This window comes from Numida meleagris, chromosome Z, assembly GCF_002078875.1.
Source record: "Numida meleagris isolate 19003 breed g44 Domestic line chromosome Z, NumMel1.0, whole genome shotgun sequence".
NCBI classification, from domain to species: Eukaryota; Metazoa; Chordata; class Aves; order Galliformes; family Numididae; genus Numida; species Numida meleagris.
The window spans coordinates 63,513,920-63,536,257 of NC_034438.1; the positions used below are offsets into that span (position 1 = coordinate 63,513,920).

A 22,338-nucleotide genomic window follows, 5' to 3' on the forward strand; every position below is an offset into this window, starting at 1 on the left:
GGGGCCCCAGAACTGGATGCAGTACTCCAGGTGGGGTCTCATGAGAGCAGAGTAGAGGGGCAGAATCACCTCCCTTGACCTGCTGGTCAAGCTTCCCTTGACGGACTCCAGGATACCGTTGGCCTTCTGGGCTGCAAGTGCACATTGCCAGCTCATGTTGAGTCTGTCATCAGCAGACACCCCCAAATCCTTCTTTTCAGGGCTGCTCTCAAGCCATTCTCCGCCCAATTTGTATTTGTGCTTGGGATTGCCCTGACCCAAATGCAGGACTGTGCACTGGTAATACACAAACTAACCTTTTTGCTTCCTGTTATTCTTATGCTAACCTTGTAACACATGCATCACTGTTTCTCTAAGTAATATATTTTCAGTTCATTGTTGATTAATTTTAAGCCAATTAGTTTACTCAATTACCAGTGCATTGACAAGAATTTAAATAATTAGTATACTCATCTACTTTTCATATTTCAATTTTGACACATTTCACATTAATTGAAGAATGGCATATCCAGCTGAGAATCCAAAGCTAATTTAGACAGGGAAAAATAAAAAAAAAATTAAAATCAATCAGGGGATTAGAATCTGACTGGCTCCAAATTACGTGGTCTGAAACCTCACAGCCAGTAGGTGACTTGCCCTAATCCTTTTTGGCTTGAAATCAAAAAGCATAAGGTAGCATGGTTGAAGAGAAAGCTTACCAGAACAGATGCAAAAATACCTCCTATGTAGAGAAAAGCTACCTGGAATCAGAGAAATGCACTGGGAATTGGTGAAACTTGTATCTTTAAGGATTTCACACCACAGAGGACAAGAAACATTTGTTCACTTGCTAGTGGGCACATAACAATATGGCACTCCTAGTGATCAAGTCAATCTTTCTCAACCTTTCTCCTGAAATAATCATGCTGTAGTGACAGTCAAACATCAGAGGAAAGGGGATACTGAGCCTAAAAGAATCAGGTTTATGCTCTTATGTTTAGAAATAGAGTTAGTGCAAACACAAAAGGGTACTCTATGTTCACCTGAAAACAGAGGAAACAAAAATAACCTTCCAATTGTTAGCAACACTGGAATGTTTTTGCTGTAAAATAAATTACATCTTATGTATCTCTGCATTCACTCAGAAGTGCTTGTTCAATCAACCAGTCAATTACTTTCAATATAGATTGGGGGGAAAAAAAGGTAACTGTTCTGAATATTTAGCTCCAATTAATTTTGGAACAATAATGCAAATTCTTTTTTAATTTGTTCATCTGCTTAGCACTGAAGTGCATCAAAGCAAAATTTTGTTCATTTTTTGTAATGACACTGTGATGCTTAAGAACACAACATCTTTATATGATGAAGCAACCCCATATGAGCAATATTTCAAATTCTCTGTTAAAAGTTAACTCTGAAATGCACTCTGCCATAACATTTCAGGAAAGATAATTCTACCACAAATAATACTAATCTTTATGAAACTTAGAGCCATAAATAATTATCCAGCTCAAATGGCATCAGAAACACAGAACTTTTGCTGATTAAAATAGACAGAAAAGATGAAGGAAACAGAGGCTGGATAATCCACAGTAATCCTTGACTATAAAAAAAAAGTTTAGACAGCACTAGTAATCCTTAAAATTTATTTAGCTTTATTTTAAAAATGAGACTGATAACCGCAAAGTGCAATGAACTCCCATTAATTCATTGTATAAAATACCTACATCAAGTAATGTATACTTAAGACTGATAGTACAGGCAAGAGAATATAAACAGGCCCAAATACTCAGTCCCAAATATTGGAAGTACGTACAACTAGACTGCACAGCAGAACTGCAACGTGATTTTCAGAAGTGGCAGCATTCGTTTCAGGGTAAATATTAATAAGGTATCAAACAGTGGAATACTTGGTTGTGATGTCCATTCAGACAGATTAAGTTAAACATCTGAATCTTAATAAAGACGTAAGTATTAACATTCTTATCCTGTAAAGACTCAAAGATTCCAAAACAGTTACTGCAGTCAAACAGCATATCAAAAAATCAGAAAATAGAACCTAACAATCAGTATACATATTCAAAAATCAAGGAAAAAAACTAAGTATAAATTCTAACATTCTAAATGAAAAATGAAATTCACTTTGATGCATGCCCACACATTCACTGTAGTAGTGTTTTCATAAGCAAACAGCAAATTTCAAAAGATTACCTGGTAAAGATACCATCCACAACACCAATTGTTGACTCCTCTGCAGGAACGTAGGAACCAATCTGTGCCATGACTGTGATCAAGGCAACTTGCTTAATATAGGAGCTCTTTCCTCCCATGTTGGGTCCAGTTATTATCATGACCCTTTCACCATCTCTCTGGAAACACAAAACAGTGGTTAAATATATTGTCTTCGCACGAGGGGCATATTAAGACTAGTGTGTATACATTTGCTCAGAGAAATACAGGACATGTCCTCAGGATTAAGCATTCTCTTTCTATGTGAACAGCTTCCTTTATTAGAGTTCATCACATTCACATCTCAAGATATTACAAAGTCTCACATGGATAAATCTTCCTAAGATTTCCCCAGGCAGCTGAGAGAGAAGCATAGCAATCAGCATTGATTACTCTTGAGCAATGTTGACAGACTGAGGAAAAATTTTCCCCTTCTGCATCCAGGAGCTAAGAAAGCTCACCAAGAACTTTCTATGCAGTTTTCCTTGCAGAAACGGAGAAAATCTTTCAGAACAGCCAGTGTCATCCTAATTTGTTTGTGATCTGGATTCCTATCCCGTTAAGAGTTCTCATTGCCAAATGGGAAAAAATTGGGGAGAAAAAGACCTGATCTACATGTTAAACCTTTCAAGGACCTACATCAAAACAGGCCACCACAAGAAATCAGAACACTGATGAGTTTAGCAATACTTGGCTGCAACACAGATGTTGTTAGCAGACTGTGTCCAATCTCTGAATGATCAGTGTATCTATCTAATCACAGAAATCCTAAGGAAAATATTATCAGACACAACAGCTCATCTCAAGTGTAAGACTTCCTACAGTACTGAAACTTGTATATGGCTCTAGAATAAAGCACTCATACTCTGGTGCAGGAAAACTGCTATACAGATGAGAAGGCATCAGTGAACCTATAAAACCTTCTCAGGGCCTGAATCAAGACTAGGAAAGTAAGTTATGTAAGGACTTCATACAATCAGACTTTTCATTTCTACTGGGACATACAATGAAATCCAACAATTTACGATCTAATCAAAAGTCAGCATATTCCCTTGCCCCATGTGAGGTGCAAGGAAGAGAGGACGAGCCGTGCATAAAAAATATTAGCTACACTATTTAGGAAACCTGGAAGTCATCAGGCACTGTGACAATAACAAAATTACAAAGCTCTCCGCAGAAAACACCTTATGATCTTTACAGTATTACTTTTCTTCTGGGCTTGCATTCTTGCCAAAAGGGAGGCAAATAACATTAATACAGGACCAACACTATTATATAACAAACTAGACCATAAGGAAGATATATGCAAAAGTCATTTATCTTTTCATAAAAACAAACAAACAACAACAAAAACGTGTTCATAAAGAACTTGCAATAAAGTTAAGACACTGAAAATACCATTATCAGGAATAAAGGATGGATGTAATAAAATGCATATGACTAAACGGAAGAAAAATTCATAACATTTTAGTCTCAAAGGTATAGTTTCAAGAGTGCTACTAAAGCTTCATCAGGGCCACCATTTGGCTCAACACAAGAACTTATAGATACTGAAATGCAGAATGAGTTAATCTGCTAAAATCCACAAGTTTCTTGCTCGTGTTTGGTGTTCCTCCAGGGTCCCTCAAAGCATGTTCTGAGACCGATGGTTGGTTTGCAAAGCCAGCTTTCAGAAAGAATATATATACTGGAGCATCAGCTCAGGGAACACATCCACCCTTAAAACTGCACGCAACCATAAGCCAGTATCTTACTGGAATGCATGGTAAAGTTAATGGATGTTTACTTCAAGGCACAGCAAACAAAGCTTTCCTAAAGTTAGGTATCTGACAGCATTTCAGCTGAACCCATGACAGGAGGCATTTTCCTGCTGATTCAGACATGTCCATTAAAACTAGAGACATTTTAATAAACTGGATTCCCACCCACCTCTCTCAAAAAAGAGAGAACTCAAATCAACAGTAGGAGAAAAGGTGGTTCTACCATGATTACTTGCTTTTCTAACATAAGAAGGAGCATAACGGGAGAAAGTAAAGGATGATTACTGAATGAAATGTTGAATTTTCTCCAAGTGCCATCTGTCACTATTTCAGAGTTCACAAACAATTTTGAAAATATTCTATGAAGTATTGTGCAATATCTATATCATTGTTCAATATGTACAAATATTTCCAGAGAAGTGCATATAAGTTTGAACAATGCTTACCATGGCAATGACTCTACACTGACATTGCTACCTTTTCTATGTTTAATGTATGAAAACGTATTCAGAGGTAAGTTGCAAGCATATTTTTATATTCATTAGGAAAAGAAATGTAGTATGCAAAAAAAGATATAGACAGATAAATATTCAAAAAGAAAAAGAAAAAGATTTTAGTTTTTCAGGAAAAAAAGTAAATTGGTTGCTCCAAAAGTAATACTTTCTATTTATTTCCATGGAAACTACAGCAGACACAAAGAGCACAATAACACTATTTGATAGAGGACATTCTCAGCTACAAACCACTGTTTTTCAACATAGTCGCTACCATTTCCTATGCTTTTTTGCCAGCACTGAACAAGAGCCTTCATGCTGTGCTTGTAACTACCTACATGGCTATCTGGAAGATGGCTTGTCTTTCACATCACTGCTGCAACTGCTGAAAGACATCACCCACTGCATCACTGTGCTCATATCCACCGGCCAGTCTCCGTAAATGTTCAGCAAGAGTCAATGAATGTCAGCGGGTGCCATCTTTTCTGCATGGAGGAATTCAGTGACACACCTTTGCTCCAGATGCACTTCCATGTCAGGCAATATTCTGTCAGACAGTCCCTCTACTGCCATCTGTCACATGGCAACAACATGGAACAGGATATTGGTGGGAAGGTTCAGTCTCTGCTGCCATACCACCAACATCTGCCTCTGACTTCATGGGCCAATGTCACAAAATAGGCATTACTTTCAGAGCATCCCTCATAAAACATGCTCATCAGAAATGGACATATGAAATAAAACAAGGTAATGTTTTCAACCTCAGGTAACTGTTTTTATATCAAATTTAGCCAATCTACATCATATGAGGTAGGTAATATTGCATAAAGAACACCAGGGAGCCCTCTCTGATTTACTGACAGCAATATCAAAATAGTAGTAATCTTCTCATTTCTCAACATCATGTTACTTCATTCTCTGTTGCATAAAGCAAGTCAGGAGAACGTATGGGTAACACAGAACCTGCAGCTACACATTGGGGATCTTTATCTATGTTAATATGAATGGCTTCTTAAAATTACTACGCAGTATACAGAATGTGTACACAGTACTACAGATTTAATAGTCAGAACTCCAAATCTGCATCATCAGATTGAGAAACGCTGTATGAATTCTGTACTTCCAGAGAGAGAGCAAATGCATAGTGCCTTAAAAAAAAATCTGAGCTATGTTAGAAATAATTTGGAAAACTGACCCTGTAAATGTGACACATGAATTTAAGTGGTTGATAATTTTCTCTGTTACATTCCTTTGGAAAAAAAACAGTTGAGAACTCCACAAATTTGAGATACAGTTCCTACAAAAATGCACCCTCCCTCTAATGACATTGGTAATAATTCTGTAATTATTCACTTACATTTCAAAAATATGCATTTAAAACTTTCATTTTCTTAACTTTCAGATAACCTTTTTTTCTCTCTTTTCTTATTTTTATTCCATTAAGCCCAAACAGGGTTGCTAAGACAGACTCTGGCTGTAAGATAACAGCAAAAGGACAAAATTGATGTGGTTGTGTGTAGCAGTGTCTCTCTGACATGTACGCAAGCAGCCAGTTCTAAGATGAAATTATTTTAACCTCCTGGCCAGGAAGCAAATCACAGATTCCTTCCCTTGAATGATTTGAAGTTCAAAGGGTATCTCAATACTTACTGATAGGTTAGTGGTGTTTGGAACATACTGATCCTGTTCTCCCAGTAGTACATCAATCACAGGGTGCCTGCCATTTTTTATAATTATTTCTTGCTCATTATCTTTTACCACTGGTCTGAAAAAAAGAAGACACATTAATTTCAGTGTGCATTGTAATTGATTACTTAGAACTACTGTAACTAAAACCTGGTGGGGAAGGGCAATCTACAGTGCAGATTTTCCTGAAAATACACAAATGACACATAAAAAAAAATTCTTGCTATCTCTAAAGATTGGCTTCATTTAGTTTAAAAAGTATTAGCTGATTAGATTAAGATATTTTAAAGTATTTACATAGTTTTTTCATTACCTAGAAAACCCATTCCAAAGAGCCAGCAATAAGTACAAAATGAACAACCAATAGCAAAGCACCCTTACTGAGGGTAACTACTCTGACAGTAGACTTTTGCCCTCTCACTGTCGCAGCAGCTCCTGCAAATTTCCACTACTTATGGATACATTTTATATTCTCAGGATGATCTTGGTCATCAACTCATTCAGCCTGCTATGGGGCCAAGCCTTGGCTGGCACAGAGTTAGCAAAGAAATTTGTCCAACTGTGTTTATTGTGACTGATTACACACAGACCAAACAAATCGAAGACTACAGTAGGACACAGTTGTAGTTCTATAAACATGAGCTGCACTTATATTTGGCAGCAACTTCCAAACATGTTTAAGAGTCATCACAATTACTGTCTACAAAAAGAGTTTACTAAGCTGAAACACTGAAATGACAGTCTCTTTTTAGAAATGAATCTACAAACAAAAATTATGACTACAAATTATGACTATGATTTATTTATTTATTTGCAACCTAGTTCTCCTTTTTCATCATAAGTGAAGCTTAATATTCAGTGGAGATGTAAATATGGCTTCATGCCTCTCCAACATTTTCCTTCACTACAATAAGCACTTTGTGAAAAGAGCAATAACTTAGGAAAGTGGCAATAGCTGAGAAAAGAGAATACTCAAATAAAACCACAGAACTAACACTAAATGATCCATTTGGTATTTTAAAATTCTGCCCTCATCTTTTTTTTTTTTTTTTTTTTTTTTCTGCTCAGGTCTCCTTCCACGTAACCGTGAGACGGGATCTAGTTTCAGGATGCTATGGCCTTGCTGCCTGTTCTGGTTCCAGACAATGGGGTCTGCAGAAGCAGAGCCTCATTCAAAAGGTTTTTCCTATGTCTCCACAATGAGACAAGCATATGTCGTGCAGTGGGAAAAAACGTGAACTGCTTTGGAATGCATTACATGTGGTTGAGACATGGAAAGATATTGGAAAGATACTACATCTTTCCTTGAAGTTACAAATTCACAATCTGCAGAATGGACAGCATAAACATTATATGACGATGTCTGGGCTACCTACACTACCATGTTTACACATGTAACTTTGCTGCCTGAAAGACCCAACTTTGTTTATCTTCCATGTAAAGGAAGAGCCTCCCATCACAGGTTTCACAGGATGCCCTTTGGACACTGTAAGAGGTGCTTACCTCTTTCCAGCAGCTACGTGGAACATCTGGTAGGATGATTATGAAACTATCCTTAGACAAAAAAACTTGTCTGAAATGCTTGAATTAGTTAACATGAAAGTCCCCTTCAATATTAATTATTGACATCTTCCCTGTGGCTGAAGTTTAACTGAGAAGACTCCTCCTTGCCAGTTTATAAGCTATAAGCTTCTCTTTAACATTCAGTGCACTATTTAAACTCTGCACAGTGAATTAATAAGATTTCAGTTTGTTTTCTCTTCGGAACATACAGAAATAAGGGAGCAATTACTTTCAAAGAGATTTTGATAGAAGCACACAAGATCCCAAGAGTCCACAGGAGATCAATATTATCTGTAATGCTGTATAAAAGCAGAAGCATATGTAAGTTGATTTCCCTTCTTGCTCATACATTTAATACACAGTTTGTTCTATTTCCACAAGTCTGAAACTTTACTAATTCATAAGTAGGCTGTTCATAAGTAATTGTCTGATCACTTGTGGCACAGCCTCACAATGAAAATATTTACTCAAAACTGGGGACTGGAAATCAACTCTTTACAGAGCTGTCTGAAATAAACCTCAGAAATAGTAACTAGTGGCCCATAGGGCAACACTCATAAGTAGTAGCTCAGTGCGTGTCTGTGGGGATAGAGACCTCTTAGTATGGAAATGGGCACCCCAGAGAGAGTGACTGTCCTTATGTGGAGGCAAGAGACTGGGCTCATGATGAGAAAGGAACACACAAGCTACAGGGTAGACATGCTCATGAACAAGCTTTGAACCAGTCTCTAGGAAAGCAGAGGGCTCATGTCTCCTCAGCACACAGAACAAGAGGGTCAGCCTTGGCACCAGCAGAGTCCCAGGTTGCACTGCCTGGTGTGCATGTGCAGGTCTTTGTCAGAGGGATGTGAACAGCTCATCTTAGCTAAACACACTATCCTGGGATCCTTGGTGAGACATTATCACTGCTGTAGCAGGTGGCATCTATCTTCACCTGAAATGCATCCATGAAACAACACAATCCTCATACACCTTAGCGTCTTTAATACTAGAAAGACAAAAATGTAACAAATATTTCCAGGAGAAGTTCAACATATAAAAATGTATCTTTAAGATATTGTCTATCAGATTCCTGTAAAACAACAGACAAACATAAGCCGTCAAATGTGAACAGCAATGTTTAAGGATTTGAAATAAGGCTAGAAACGTGCAAAATCAAATTAAGATGAAACTACTGTAAACAATTTTAATTATACATTCTGAGCTACATATACTCAACTCAAATTTACTGTAAATACTCTAGTTCCATATAAAGTCCTAAATAAAAATTAAAAATTGATTACCTGCAGTAGTCTCCTTGTTTAGCCACCTGTGCCAGTGAGAACAGACAGTCGATAGTTGCTAGGTGACCAATCGCTTTAGATACAGGGTGATAATGTTCACTAAAATGGCTATACCAAAACAGGGAAAAATAGCAGGAGGAAGAAAAAAGAAAAGATTAATTTCATACAAATACAAATGTATTTTCAAAATATACCCCATGCAAGTTTTTCAAAGGGCTCCTGTGGTCTTTAAATTACTTGGGTTCAAATCTCCTAGCAGTGTAGTAAGTTATAATATGATGACACAATCTTGATCAGGACGAACTTCATGATCCTATTGTAACAGTGAATTATTTTTAAGTGCAGAAATGAAATTCACGAGATAGCATGTAAAGGGTCTACAGTTGATCCCTGCTGCCTAAATGAGGTCTATAAAAATGCCACTGTTTATCACAGTGGTAACTGAATTCCAAATGCCAATTCACTTCAATTATAAGTTAAAGTCAAAAATATACATAATAAAAGTGCATGAACAAAGGAATTGCCTACAATTTCAACAAAATACGGTATTTATAGCAGAAAATTTGGGAATTTGTTTTTCATTTATGGTACTGTTTCCCTGAGTGCAATGATGAAGTTACCAATAGAAAACAGTTTTCAATTGACTTCATTCTCTTTGTACTTACGAATTTCTTTTCTTGTCTCCTAAGCTCAAGGAAACAACATGGAATATAAAACTAGAAAGGAAGCAAAATTTGAGGGGAAGAGAGTAGAAAGTAGTATGCTACTATCAGCACTGAAAACAGCAAAGTAAACAGGAGAAGCAACAGATGAGAGGTTAACATCTGTCAATTCAAATTTACGTGGCTAATTTAGTGAAAATAATTATTTAACAGAGCTACTTTAGAGTATTTCAAAGCAGCTAGGAAAGAGCAAATTGGAATGCGTTTCTCATTCCTATCAAATAAACATAATTGCTGGGTTCCTACCAAGAGGCAGAACCTTGCTCTCAGTTACACGCATGGCACCTCATTTAGCATGACCTGAGCACCAATGAAGGGAATCGAAAATGATGACTCTGCTCCTACAGCCCTTTCAGAACTGATGGTAATGCAAGAGTCACAGAAGATGACTTTCAGACCTCACAACTGTTTTGAAGAACTCACAGCATGAAAATTCATTTTAATACTTACTAAAACAGGAAATCTAGTACATCATTCAGCAGCTAATCATCATAGCTAATTTCCAGAGTGTTTAATCACTATTTAAACAGTAGTACTCTGAAATATTCCTAATGTCTTTAATAGGCGTGGTCAACCTGTGGTTCCGGAGATGCATAAAGGTCACAAATCCAAGAGTTGCTCCTAGTCTAGTGCTGTGTCAGGACTGGCAGCTGGAATTTTCTGCTGATAGTTAATTGGAAACTGCCACTGGGTGAGTAAAATAATTAACACAGACTGCTGGGGGTGCGTCTGCACATTATAACTATGTTACCACCTGCCAGAGATATCCTGCACAAATTCCTTTCCTTCTCTCTAGTTCCAGCCAGCTGCTTCCAAACCCTGTACCCTCAGAAAAAGATGCTCCTGGTGAGGAGCCTGTTCATGGAGCTACATGCTTCAAAATCTGTTCTTGTTTTTGCAGAATCACTGTAACTCCCACCCTCCTCAATCTCTGAGTACAGAGGTCCCTATTCTGTCAGCAAGGAGTCTCTACACATACAGAGATGTAAGAGCACCTGGAGAAGGACACACTTAAAGCCAAAAGAACTTCAGCCAAATGCAACACAAGGTGGGACCCTTAGGAGAAACCATTCTACCCTGTCACACGTGACCCAATACTGGAGCAGCAAAATCCACCACATCAGACAGATATGGAACACAACTTACAGATATCCACCACAGAAGTATTTTGGTACTACGATATTGCATCATTAAATTTGATCACTCCTCTTTAAAAGAGTACAGTGGACTCATATTGTCTGCTCAGTATTTAAATCAGAGAACAGTAGAATCAATGATAAACAAAAATGCAATCTTTTTTAAGAATATAACTACAGGAAAGGCCACTTATATATGACCTACACATAAGTAGAAGAGAAGGAGACTTCAACACAGTGATGTTTACTTTCAGAAATTCAGCATGATGGTAGATCACGGTAGATAAAAAGTCCCTGTCATGTTGAGACAGCATCAGAGGGAACTTGCTAAGTTTCAGTAGTGAGGACAAAATCACAACTGAAAGTCAAGTAGTAATCAGTGCTCAACATTAGGAACAATTTCAGTGGTCTGTAACTTGTGGCAGTGAAAAAATAATTAATAGCTTGATGCTTGAAGAATCAAAGGCATTCAGAAAATGAGAAATCATTTTTAAACTCCCATTTTGAAGACTTTTCAGCTGAACAGTCAAATAAGTTTCTCTGAAACTCTGATCTGAGATAAACAGATCTTACGCTCCAGTTGTGAAGCACAGAAATATCCCAATTAACTTCTAAGAAACAGGTTCACAATGAGTTGCAGAGTTAGTGTACGGCAGAGGAGGCTCACATTCACCCAAGAGATTGTCTTAATACCCTGAACATTCCTCAACCAAAAACTGTGAATAACACTGCAAAAGTATGTTTTTTTTTCTTTTAGTATTGGTACACTTAACTGAGAAGCCATACAATTTATTAATTAATATTGAAAGAGAATTTGTTTAGCTTATATAATAAATTATTATTTCTCCTCATTTGCATTGTGCATCACTAATAAAACTATTAGATTCTGTTTCACTCATTTACAGTGAGTTGTACTTTCAGATTCTTAGTGTTATCACCCTAACTTTCAAATTTTGAGAGCCACATACACTTAATAATGTATTTTCATCAGAATTTCAAAATCTGGAGATATCACTGCCAGTCTCAGTTCTCAGTATTTTGGCCATATCTTTGAATTTGTTCAGGGTAAAATAATAATCACCTTTTTTTTTTTTCTTTTTTTTTTTTTTAAGATAAACATCTTTCTTCTTCTGTTTTTATACTAAAAATAATATACAATACAATGATAAGGGCTATTTTGTAAACTTACTCTAGAAAACGTAGCCATTCAGCACCGCAGTCAAGGACTAGCTGCTCCCGAAGCTGATTGAGATGTCTGTAATTTTCTATAATAAAAGGAGAGTGGAATCGGCTGACAGCTTTTGTGCTGGAAGAGAGAAAAAGCCAAACAGGAAGCCAGGGTTACTAAGCAATCAGTTATACCATTTACATTCAAAATTAGACAAATTTTCTTATTCTCTGTGAGCCTTGAAAACGCATATTATAAAAAAAAAAAGGTATTTTATTGCGGTAGTAGAATCTATTGATGCCAGTGACCTGTACTGTGAACAAAGTGATGGGTTACTCCACGACCACCCATTCAGAAAGCTTTTAAAATCTTTTTCACAAAGTGACATGTATGTGTTTCACAAAATTCTGTTCAGCCATACACATACAGCACAAATGGGTGACTTACTGTTGCTGACTAAATATTCAAAGAACTCCCCCCCCGAAAAGAAATCAGCTTACAAAGGAAAACTATTATAAGCCTGACATTAATGTGTTAAATACAGACTTATGCTTGTATACTAGTTTCTGTTTGGGGCACTTGTTATTTATCCATGTATTTTCATTAAGTACTCTGTTTGGCATTCCCGGTCATTTTTTAATTTTGAGGATTTTTTTTTTTTTTTGCTTTGTTTTGTTTTTCAAAATCCAGATTAGCTGTAATTTACTCTATCTTACTTCTGGCTAATCTGCTTAGTTCAATACCGATCTCTTGTACAAGTCAATAAAAACACTTCAGAGTTCACTCTGATTATGCCCATTTCTGGTGATAGATGTCTGCACTCATACATTATAACACTAAGGCATTTGGCCTGCTTAAATAATAAAACAAGTGAGTGAAAAGGAAAAAAAAGACAATTACATAGTTCATTCCATCTCTCTACTGAAAAAAATTATCGAAAAATGTCTAAGAATGTGATTAGATAATAAGTAGCAAGCCAAGCAAAGTTTGTGTATATAAGTAAAATGCCACTTTGAATACAAGTTTACTGAGACACACAAACAGACCTATGCATGCTAACCTTGACCTTTCTAAATAAAATAAGAACAGTTATCATTTTGAGAGGCTTACTTCTAGTAAATAAAGGAACAATTAAATCAAAACAACCAATATATATACATGACAAATAAAAAAAGTAAAACATTGCATTAAGGATATATCACCTTAAAACATTTCAAGAGCTCTTAGTTCTTCAGTTTTGTTTTGTATGCTTTTAAGCAAAACTTATGGCAGTAAATAAATATAATCTTTAGATTTAGTTGGTTTTCAGTTTAAAAATAAAAAGTACATGGAGCAACAAGAATGTGTGCAGGGTTAAAATTAACACCAAACTACCATATTTATTTTTATTTTTCGGAATAGAACAAACTTGAAAGATATTTTACATACCTACTAACCATAACCCAGCTAGACGGCACAGATGATATATGGGAATTTTTGACTTCTACCAAAAACTAAAATAAACAGAAATGTAGTATTAGACATCACGGGTTGTTAGGAAGACAACAGAACCATATTTTCTTCATTTAACAAGAAATCTGCCTACATCAGAGGAAAACCATGTTTGACCTGAAAAGGCTGAGTAGACCAGGAGCTAATGTTCCTTTTCCCCAGATGTGATGGTTATGACATGAACATTTTCTACCAGCAGCTCCCTTCCTGAGCTGCTCCTTTGCCATGACCCCTTGCTGCAGCTTCTCTGTCCTTCTTCAACCACTAACGTGCTCTTCTCACTCCCCCCTACCTAGATAAAACCTGATCAAAGCTATTAAGTGAGTCTTGCTACGTGAACTGACCTAGCTGTGTACACAATCGACACAAAATTTGTTTACACAGTACCTACATTATAATCCACATGTGCTGAGGATGCTTTGTACCAGAGAGATAGGCCTTCTGAAGGATCAGTGATTCACACTGAGCCATGCTCAATGGTAACATTTCACAAACAAGAACTCAAAATCTCAAATGCCAGCACTTTATCTACAGTACATTACTTCAAATTTAGATACACTTGAGGTCAGAAGGGGATGGAATAGGGGAAAACAGCAGTAATGGTGAGAGGCTCAGAAAAACGAACATTATATCGTGTGTATATTGCAGTATTTTATATGATTCATACTGGTTATCTTTATGGCACTGTGCTGAGGTCCTAGATGTCAAATTTTTTATCTTTCTCAAATAAAAGAATTTAGCTGCAAAATGAATTTCTAACAGAGAATAAATTAACCCAGAATCTGATCACCTTTACAGCAAACCATCAGACAGACTCTCATCTCAAAAAGCTTTTCCTTTACAGTTAGAATGATTTATATAAAATCTTCCCTCCCTTACTAGAATAGTCAGAAATCACCTCCAAGTACAAAGAAGAATAATCCTAAAATGATCACAAGTTTCCACAAAGGATGTAAGATTCCAGTTCTTAACTCATCTAAGACACTTTATTGATACTGTAGAAATTCTTAAAATGCATAATACACATTAGATAACAGGACTGCAAATAGGCAGAAGTGGAGATCTGCAAAGATTTGAAAATGAGCCAACTGCTGCTACTGCTAGTGCTGCTGCTGATGTTCTGGTATTAGATTTTTTTTGGAAGTTAATTTCAAAATAATTAAATATGATGTGTTTACAAGAGGAAGACAGAAAATAATACCACATTTACATCTATGCTGGATGCCTAACTGAATCCAAAGCAGTCTAAATGAACACAGCCAGTTTAATTGCCTGGTTTGTGTGGCCAGTGAGAAACCAGGGAAGAGACTGAGACCCCCTTCTAAACAACAAAAGCATTAGCATTAGCTTTTTCACCATTTAAATCTTAGCTCTATTAGATAAATAACAGAAGTATTATGTTCGTTGGGACCAAAGCACTGTTTATGCTATTGCAGGAAACAAACATTTGCCAAATTTCTGTCTCAACCCTGCCTGAAACAAATAGCTGTGCTGTCACTATCTGGACAGCATTCTGTTCCGTTTAGCATCTATAACAATTTACAGTAGAGGTATGGAAACAAAAGATAAGATAGATAAGGGTGTGACTCCTTGTATGCTGGAAAAGGTGTGCATCCTCTGGAGATGCATCAGCATTCTAACAGGAATGTAATAAGTGTTAAGTTAACAAACTGTGGGCTGATTGAATATCTAATCACATGCTCGCAACAACAGGAATAGGGGCTCACATTAAACAGCAAATAGATAAATTCATTTTTCTCCAAGAAGTTTCCTTGCAGCTTCACTCTCTTCCAGAACTAACAAACCATAAACCTACTTCTGCTCAGGCCAGTTGCTAAGAAGCTTTTGAACACTACTACAGCTGTCAGCGTGCTACAAGAATGTAAGAATACTCTGGACAGATCTGAGGAAGAAAGATCTAACCTCAAAGAGACTCTTCCTGCTCTCTGCTTCTCCCACTCAATTCTCTTCCCATTAATTCCGCTCCTTTAGTGTCTTTCCTCACCTCAGTGACCATCTTCTGCAACCCGTTTTTTTTGCTGCCTCTTCTGATGTCACTGAAACACTCACATCAGATGTAATTAGGTAACAGCTACCCATAATCTTCTACTCCTTTCAAGATAGATTTCTCAGTCCACAATTTATGAGCTATCCACTCCTACAAAGGCCTCCTCTCTTCAATATGTACAGACTGACCTGTGGTTTTTGAAATTGTCTGATTCAGTTCATATGTGATTACACCCTCAGACTGTCCTCTATCTTTGATCAGTCCTTCTTTTCTCCCTTCCTCCATATAACTGTCATCATCCACCTTTCAAGCCACCCTATACAAGAGAAATATTTCTAATCCTGGGTCTTCCCTTCTTCGCATAATTCTGTTCCATGTTTTTTCTTAGACTTCAGCATCCATGCTGACTGCCTACCCAACTTGCTAGCTGCTCTTCTCAGTGTCACCAAGAGGAATATTCACCTGAGCTCTTTATCAGATGCTCTTCTCCCCATCCTCACTGGTTAATCTCTTTTAACCCCAACTCTCATGCTATTTCCTCACCACTTCTCAGTATTCCTTTCTTTTCCCAGTTTTCTGTGGATTTTTCCCCAGACTTCCTCCTGTCCGTTCCCAAATGATAATGCTGTACAGCGCTGCCTCACTGCTCCTTTCAATACCCTTACAAATCTCTCTGGAACCATTTTCTCTTTACTTTGTGCTGAACTTCTCAGCTCACTGAAGCATGACCTGTCCATACTTGCACAGCATCTAGCATACAAATGCTCTGTCCACAACCGCTGTTTCTATGAGTTAAAAGCAGTGAAGTAACATCTATCATGTTTAATATTGTTTCTCTTCTCTTCCGTCTTCCAAATTAGTCTTAATCAGTACTTACAAAATTATTCTGCCATTCCCCAAATTAACCTAATGCTATGTCTCTTGGTTCTCTGAGAATATTTCGGCACTTAATAGCCACATAATTAACCTGCAGCTGTTTTTACATACAGAAAAAAGCAAAGCATTACAGAATCAAATTCAACTTCATTAATGCATTTTTGCTCTTTAAAACACTGAAGTAAATTGAGTAAACAAATAAAAAAGAGTCTCTGTCAGAAAAGTGTTCTTCAAAGATGTACCAAAGAATATGTTAAAATGACCTCATCAAATATCATACAAAATGAAGAAAGTTCTAGCTAAGCCCCAGCCTTCAGCTATTTTTTAGTGGGGTACAAAGGTACAGTCATAAATCACAGACATCGTTTTACCTCTTGACCAGAAACTGTAACATACTCTGCAGAAGGATTCTTGATTTGTTTACGTATTTCCAGAAGATGTAATTGGATTTTAGACAGCACATCCAAGATCTCTTCCTTTTTCTTTCTGATGACAGGGAAATCTGTAAGGTCTTTGAATAGTTGGGTTTTATCTCCAGTCCTATCCATAAAAAGTGTAAGATAAAATATTGGTAAATACAAAGATGTATTCCCTATTTACCAGCTACATCTTTATTAACCATTCTCATTTGTTTTAACACTAGCTTTGCTTCTTTCTAAATTCTACTTGGTCATAATGCAGCAAGTTTATCAGAAGCTTTCATACACACTACATAAACAGAGACATACAGACTATCAAAGGCTACATAAAGACAGCTCCAGAAAATGTTTTCAAAATTCCTTCCAACTCTAACACATTATGCTCATTCTGTGGTTGTTTTGATGTTGGTTTTTTTTTTGTTTGTTTGTTTTGTGGCTCCTCTGAATGTGAATCCTGAAGCTTTCTCCTCATTCTCCTTTGGTCCAGTCGTGCAAAAAAAGAAAGCACAACAGAAGTTGTTCCATTCAGCCTCAGTTTGTAATTCTGGAATGCAGTTTCTGTCTCAATCTGCAGCATCCTGAGTACAGGCAAAATCTTTAACAATACTGAATGTGGAGTTCTGGATAATTTCTGTACAACTTAACAAATTTGTCATGGATTTAGAATTTGCCAAATTTGGGAGATTTGCATGAAGACTGCAAAGGAAAATCCCTCCCACAAGGCTTTCATCAAGGTACAAGGGCTGCTCTGAAAGTAATGCCTCCTATTTTATGATGTTGGCCCACAACACCAGAGGCAGATGTTGGTGGTATGGCAGCAGAGACTGAACCTTCCCACCAATATCCTGTTCCATGTTGTTGCCATGTGACAGATGGCAGTAGAGGGGCTGTCTGACAGAATGGTGCCTGACGTGGAAGTGCACCTGGAGCAAAGGTGTGTCACTGAATTCCTCCATGCAGAAAAAGTCGCACCCACTGACATTCATAGATGCTTGCTGAACATTTATGGAGACAAACAGTGAGACGATGAGTGGTGTGTTTCAGCAGCAGTGACAGTGACAGCTGGTCACCTCTGTGGGTGTAGACTGCTGTGAGCGCAGCATGCAGGCTCATGTTCATTGCTGGCGAAAATGCAGAGCTAATGGTGATGACTGTTGAAAAATAGTGTTTTGTAGCTGAAAATGTGCTCTATCAAATAACGTTCTTGTGTTCTTTGTAGCTGTTGCAGTTTCCATGGAAGTAAGTAGGAGGCAGTACTTTCAGAGTGATCTTTGTAGAATGTAATCAGGAGTTTCTCAAATGAACTTTCTTCTTTTCTCGTTAAAAGATTAACCTGAATATTTTTAGTACATGCAAAACAATGTTCTTTTACAGTCTCAGTGTCAGAAAATGACAGAATTGTTTTGACTGCACTATCTTAGCTCAGGACTGAAATTTGAAACAGAAAGTGCCATTCAAATGTTTAAAATTGTGAAATTGAACAAATTATTACCAATAAGCTTGTCATCAAAAATAAGTAAATAAATACCTTAATAGATAGCAGGGAAACAACAGAAAGTAGTGCAATCAGTGCTAAGTTAACTGTATTACATATTCATAATTTAGAGCAAATACAAGACAGTAACTGTTAGTTACATAATTTCCCTGAAATTTTATATTTGGAGAGCAAGTAATTAGGAAATGAAGTAATAAAATATGGAAGAGATGAAGAATTCCAGTGTGCTGACTACTTGGATATCCATTTCCCTGAAAATGAATTCACAGTTCGACCCAGTGACCAGAGAGGTAACACAAAAGCTGTGTTTTGATTTTGCATTACATGGACATAGCTGTTATATAAGTGACAGTAAAGACACCATTTTAAAATACAATACTAATTTTTAGAAACAATTTGGTGCTAATTAGACTTGTTTCCATGGGAATGTGAGGAAAAAAGATCGCTACAGCCAGCAGCTGATAGCGAAGACTGTCACTGCTATGTAATGCTTACCAAAAATTTATTAGTTGAAACTTTAAAACAAGATAAAAATCACAAAATCCACACCAAAAAGCTCTTGGAACAGAGGCAGAGTTTTGAAAAACACTATATACACCATATACTAAAATTAACACACGATGCATGCGTGTGCCGAAGTGTGCGTGCACATGTGTATCAATAGTCATCATAATTATTATGAGAGGTTTTTGAGCATGAATAATATTGTCACACAAATTTGAGATATATTCAGGCCAAAATGAACATCATTTTAGTCTTCATCTTGAATAAAAAAATGCAAATAAAATATACACATTCTGCAGATCTACTTTTACTATTGTATCTTATTTTTTTGTATACTATTCTAAACATCATGAAGACAGTGACAAAAAATATATATTTTTAACTTACTTATAGTAGATCTGGCAAAATTAAAATAAATTCTGTTTTGTCATAAACTGCCAAAACTATAATTGGACACCGTGCATCAGGAGAAATCTTATAATCCCACCTATCCAACAGACAGCAAATATTTCAACCCTTCTCAACTTCCAAATTTATACCCTTTGCATCTGTCTCTAGTTAAGAATCAAATAAAGGAAGTCCTGGGTTTTAATCCTGCATTTTTCAACTCTCAGCAGGAGAAAGATAAAAAAGATTTTATACATAAAGTGGATATCTATTTTTAGTCTGCTGGTGAAAAGAACAGATCAAGAACATGCTGCTTCAATATAATGAAACATTAAACTATATCCTGCATATTTCATCAAGAATCCATAGGTATACCAATTAAATCCCATAGTATGACACACAGGAAAATACTCAAAGTTGAATGAAATTTGCTATAGGAGGGAAGTTCAGGATGACCTGAGCATACAGCCAGACAATTTGAGCTATGTATTCAAATGTCTTTCTGAAAAAAAACAAACCAAAAACTATAGAGAAGGGAGACAAAGACCCAGCAAAGGCAAGTGCTCAAGAAGGCTGGGTGCGCAAGCCACACAGACTGCCTTTGTGACTAGGACCAGGAGAGAACCCTTTTTAAATGATTTTATACTGATTTGTTCCAAAAAGCACCGAGTTTTACAGGCCACAAGATACTCTTCCCAAAACCTGTCCAGACAGGTGTTAAGTATCACTCCCTTAACTGAATACAAGTTCTTGCTTCATTATTTTGCATTTAAGCCTCCTGTCTTCTTTCTCCAGTGGTTAAAACCTGGATCCAGGATTAACAATGGAGACAGCAGTATACACAATTAATTATTTGCAGACACTCTCCCATATAATACATATTCATTCCAATTTCTTTGTCTTTTTTTTTTTTTTTGTACCAAAGAAGGATAGAATTAAGACAAAAGGACCAACAGCCTCTGTGCTTTCTTCTTTCTAAGACTGCAGGAAAGTAATTACAGCAAAAAGCTTGAGCACATCTCCAAACTGAGGTAGGAGCTCATTTAGTCATTCTGTACAGTGCTTGAACAGGGCAGTAACCCCAGAAATGCTATGAGCAGATGCAAATCCCACAGGCTATGTGAAGTCTTCAGAATTATTAAACTCCATATTCTCTATCATTAGTGAGTATGTAAAGAGACTTTAAAAAAAAAATAGGGAAGAAGGCCTCAAAGATTTGGTGAATTTTCAAAAATATTGTAAAAAGCATATTCTTGTCAGCAGAGCAGTCACTCCATTAAATATCAAGTCTTGTTTCAAAAGAAATAGCTTATCTATCTAAATTTTAAAAAGTAAAAATTTGTTAAACAAATTAATACGTGCAAAACACTGTTTGCTCTACATTTGTTGCCCAAAACAGCTGAAAAGTTTTCCAAACATTTTTTCAGCCTGAGGCACATACCCACAGGGCAAAATACTTGCTCATCTATTTTATCTTTTAAAAAAAAACAAACTGCAAGAAGCTCTGCATTAACTAAAAGTAACACACATGCAGAAATATAAAAACTAAAATATAAAACTGACGTGTATTAAAACAAGATGCATACTTCACACAACTGAATATACTTAGCCAGAAATCTTACGAGGCATGGAAATACACCTGTTTTCTTTACTTACTTAGCTGCTTCTTCATTAAGAATCTTTAAATAATGTTTTACTGGGGAGAGAAGTTCTGGAATTTCCAACAGTGCATTTTGTAAGAGAGGAGATTTCACATGAGAGTGTATGACTGGAACAAGAGCTTGAATTTCCAGGTCCAGACGGGACAGAGTGCTGACTATCAAGAAGAATTCTTGGGTTGAACACTGAAAAGGAAGCAATGCCTAAATCATTACAGTGTAGATTTTCATTAAACCCTGCTTTTTTCAGGATTTCAAAAACCAGACAAAATACAGTTAAGTCATATGCACTGCAGTGCAACTGCAGAATCTTACCACATTCATAAGGTTAATAAAATGTGCTGATAAATAACAAATGCTAATTTTTTTAACCACTGTCTTTAGGAATCAGTCCAGAGCTGATCACCACTGTTGTTATTACTGGGTGCAGATGTGTAACACACGTGCAGTACACAAGTAGAAAAACAGGCTGATAATGTGTAGGCAGCAAAACTGAGTATTTTCATGAGTATCGCAGCATATCCATGCAGGCTTCGGCATATACATGCTGCCATTTGAATCCCTAGGCTGTAGTTTTGGCAAGAGAGTGTTTGGAAAGGCAAGGTTAAGTGCAGAAAGGGAGAATTTTGGCACAGCAACACAGAAAAGAAGCCAGAAGCCACTGTTTAAAATGTTAGTAGTTTTTGCCAGCTTCACTGCCTAGTTGGTTACTGCCAGGTATGCGTGACAAGATGGATCCATCACAGAATTCCTAGCAACCCCATGTAATGGCCCTCACTTGCACATTCCTAGAAAATGAAAGGAGAAAACAAGCACTCACTCTTCTTTCATCCTCTCCTACCTACAGAGGCATGAGAAAGATTTTTCTGTCTCCTTCAGGCAGCTGACCAGGGTATAATCAAAAGGGAATCTCTCAGAGAGCAGCCAGCAACACACGGTGCTTTCGGAGACTGCTTCTCAATACTCACAGAGCAGGAAAACCACATACCAGTTCCTTTAAAAAAACATCTCACCAAAACCAGTGACTTCTTGAAGAGAAGTAAGCTTGCATTTGTGCTGCAACATATGCACATACCAAATGAAACCACGGTCCTCTGAGACGCTAACACCTTCATATCCTGGTTCACTGGGACTCTGGGACATTTACGTTTCAGAAAGTTTGAAAAAAAAAGTTGCCAACAAGGAATTATGCTTATATTTTCTTACATTTTAGTTGGCAGATACCTGACAATAGGAATATGTAATTTAACCATGATAGTTCAAAGACAGGTTCCATTCTGAATGCTTTCAGAAAACTCAAATTCATATTTGTTTCATATACATGAAAGTTTGGGTGGAAGAGACCTACTAGGTGGTTTCTCTGCAGCTGCTCAGTTCTATAAGAGTTTTCTTTTGTCAAGACTTGAGCTCTTAATACTCCATGAAACTGTGTGCTCCCCCCTTCCTTTCAGAAACTAACCCACAAAGCACTAAATCTCAT

At 36.9% G+C, this 22,338-nt stretch overlaps 1 protein-coding gene across 3 annotated transcripts in view; it reads right to left on the reverse strand.

Moving 5' to 3' along the window:
* Nucleotides 1-22,338, reverse strand: part of MSH3 (mutS homolog 3) — a 116,292-nt gene that overhangs the window by 25,844 nt on the left and 68,110 nt on the right. For all 3 annotated transcript variants that reach the window (XM_021380285.1, XM_021380284.1, XM_021380283.1), the window contains exons 14-20: nt 20,857-21,044; nt 16,767-16,935; nt 13,449-13,513; nt 12,042-12,158; nt 8,995-9,102; nt 6,113-6,227; nt 2,191-2,348 (exon numbers count right to left, since the gene is read on the reverse strand). In XM_021380285.1, the coding sequence (XP_021235960.1) occupies nt 2,191-2,348; nt 6,113-6,227; nt 8,995-9,102; nt 12,042-12,158; nt 13,449-13,513; nt 16,767-16,935; nt 20,857-21,044 (920 nt within the window). The remainder of the gene's footprint in view (nt 1-2,190; nt 2,349-6,112; nt 6,228-8,994; nt 9,103-12,041; nt 12,159-13,448; nt 13,514-16,766; nt 16,936-20,856; nt 21,045-22,338) is intronic.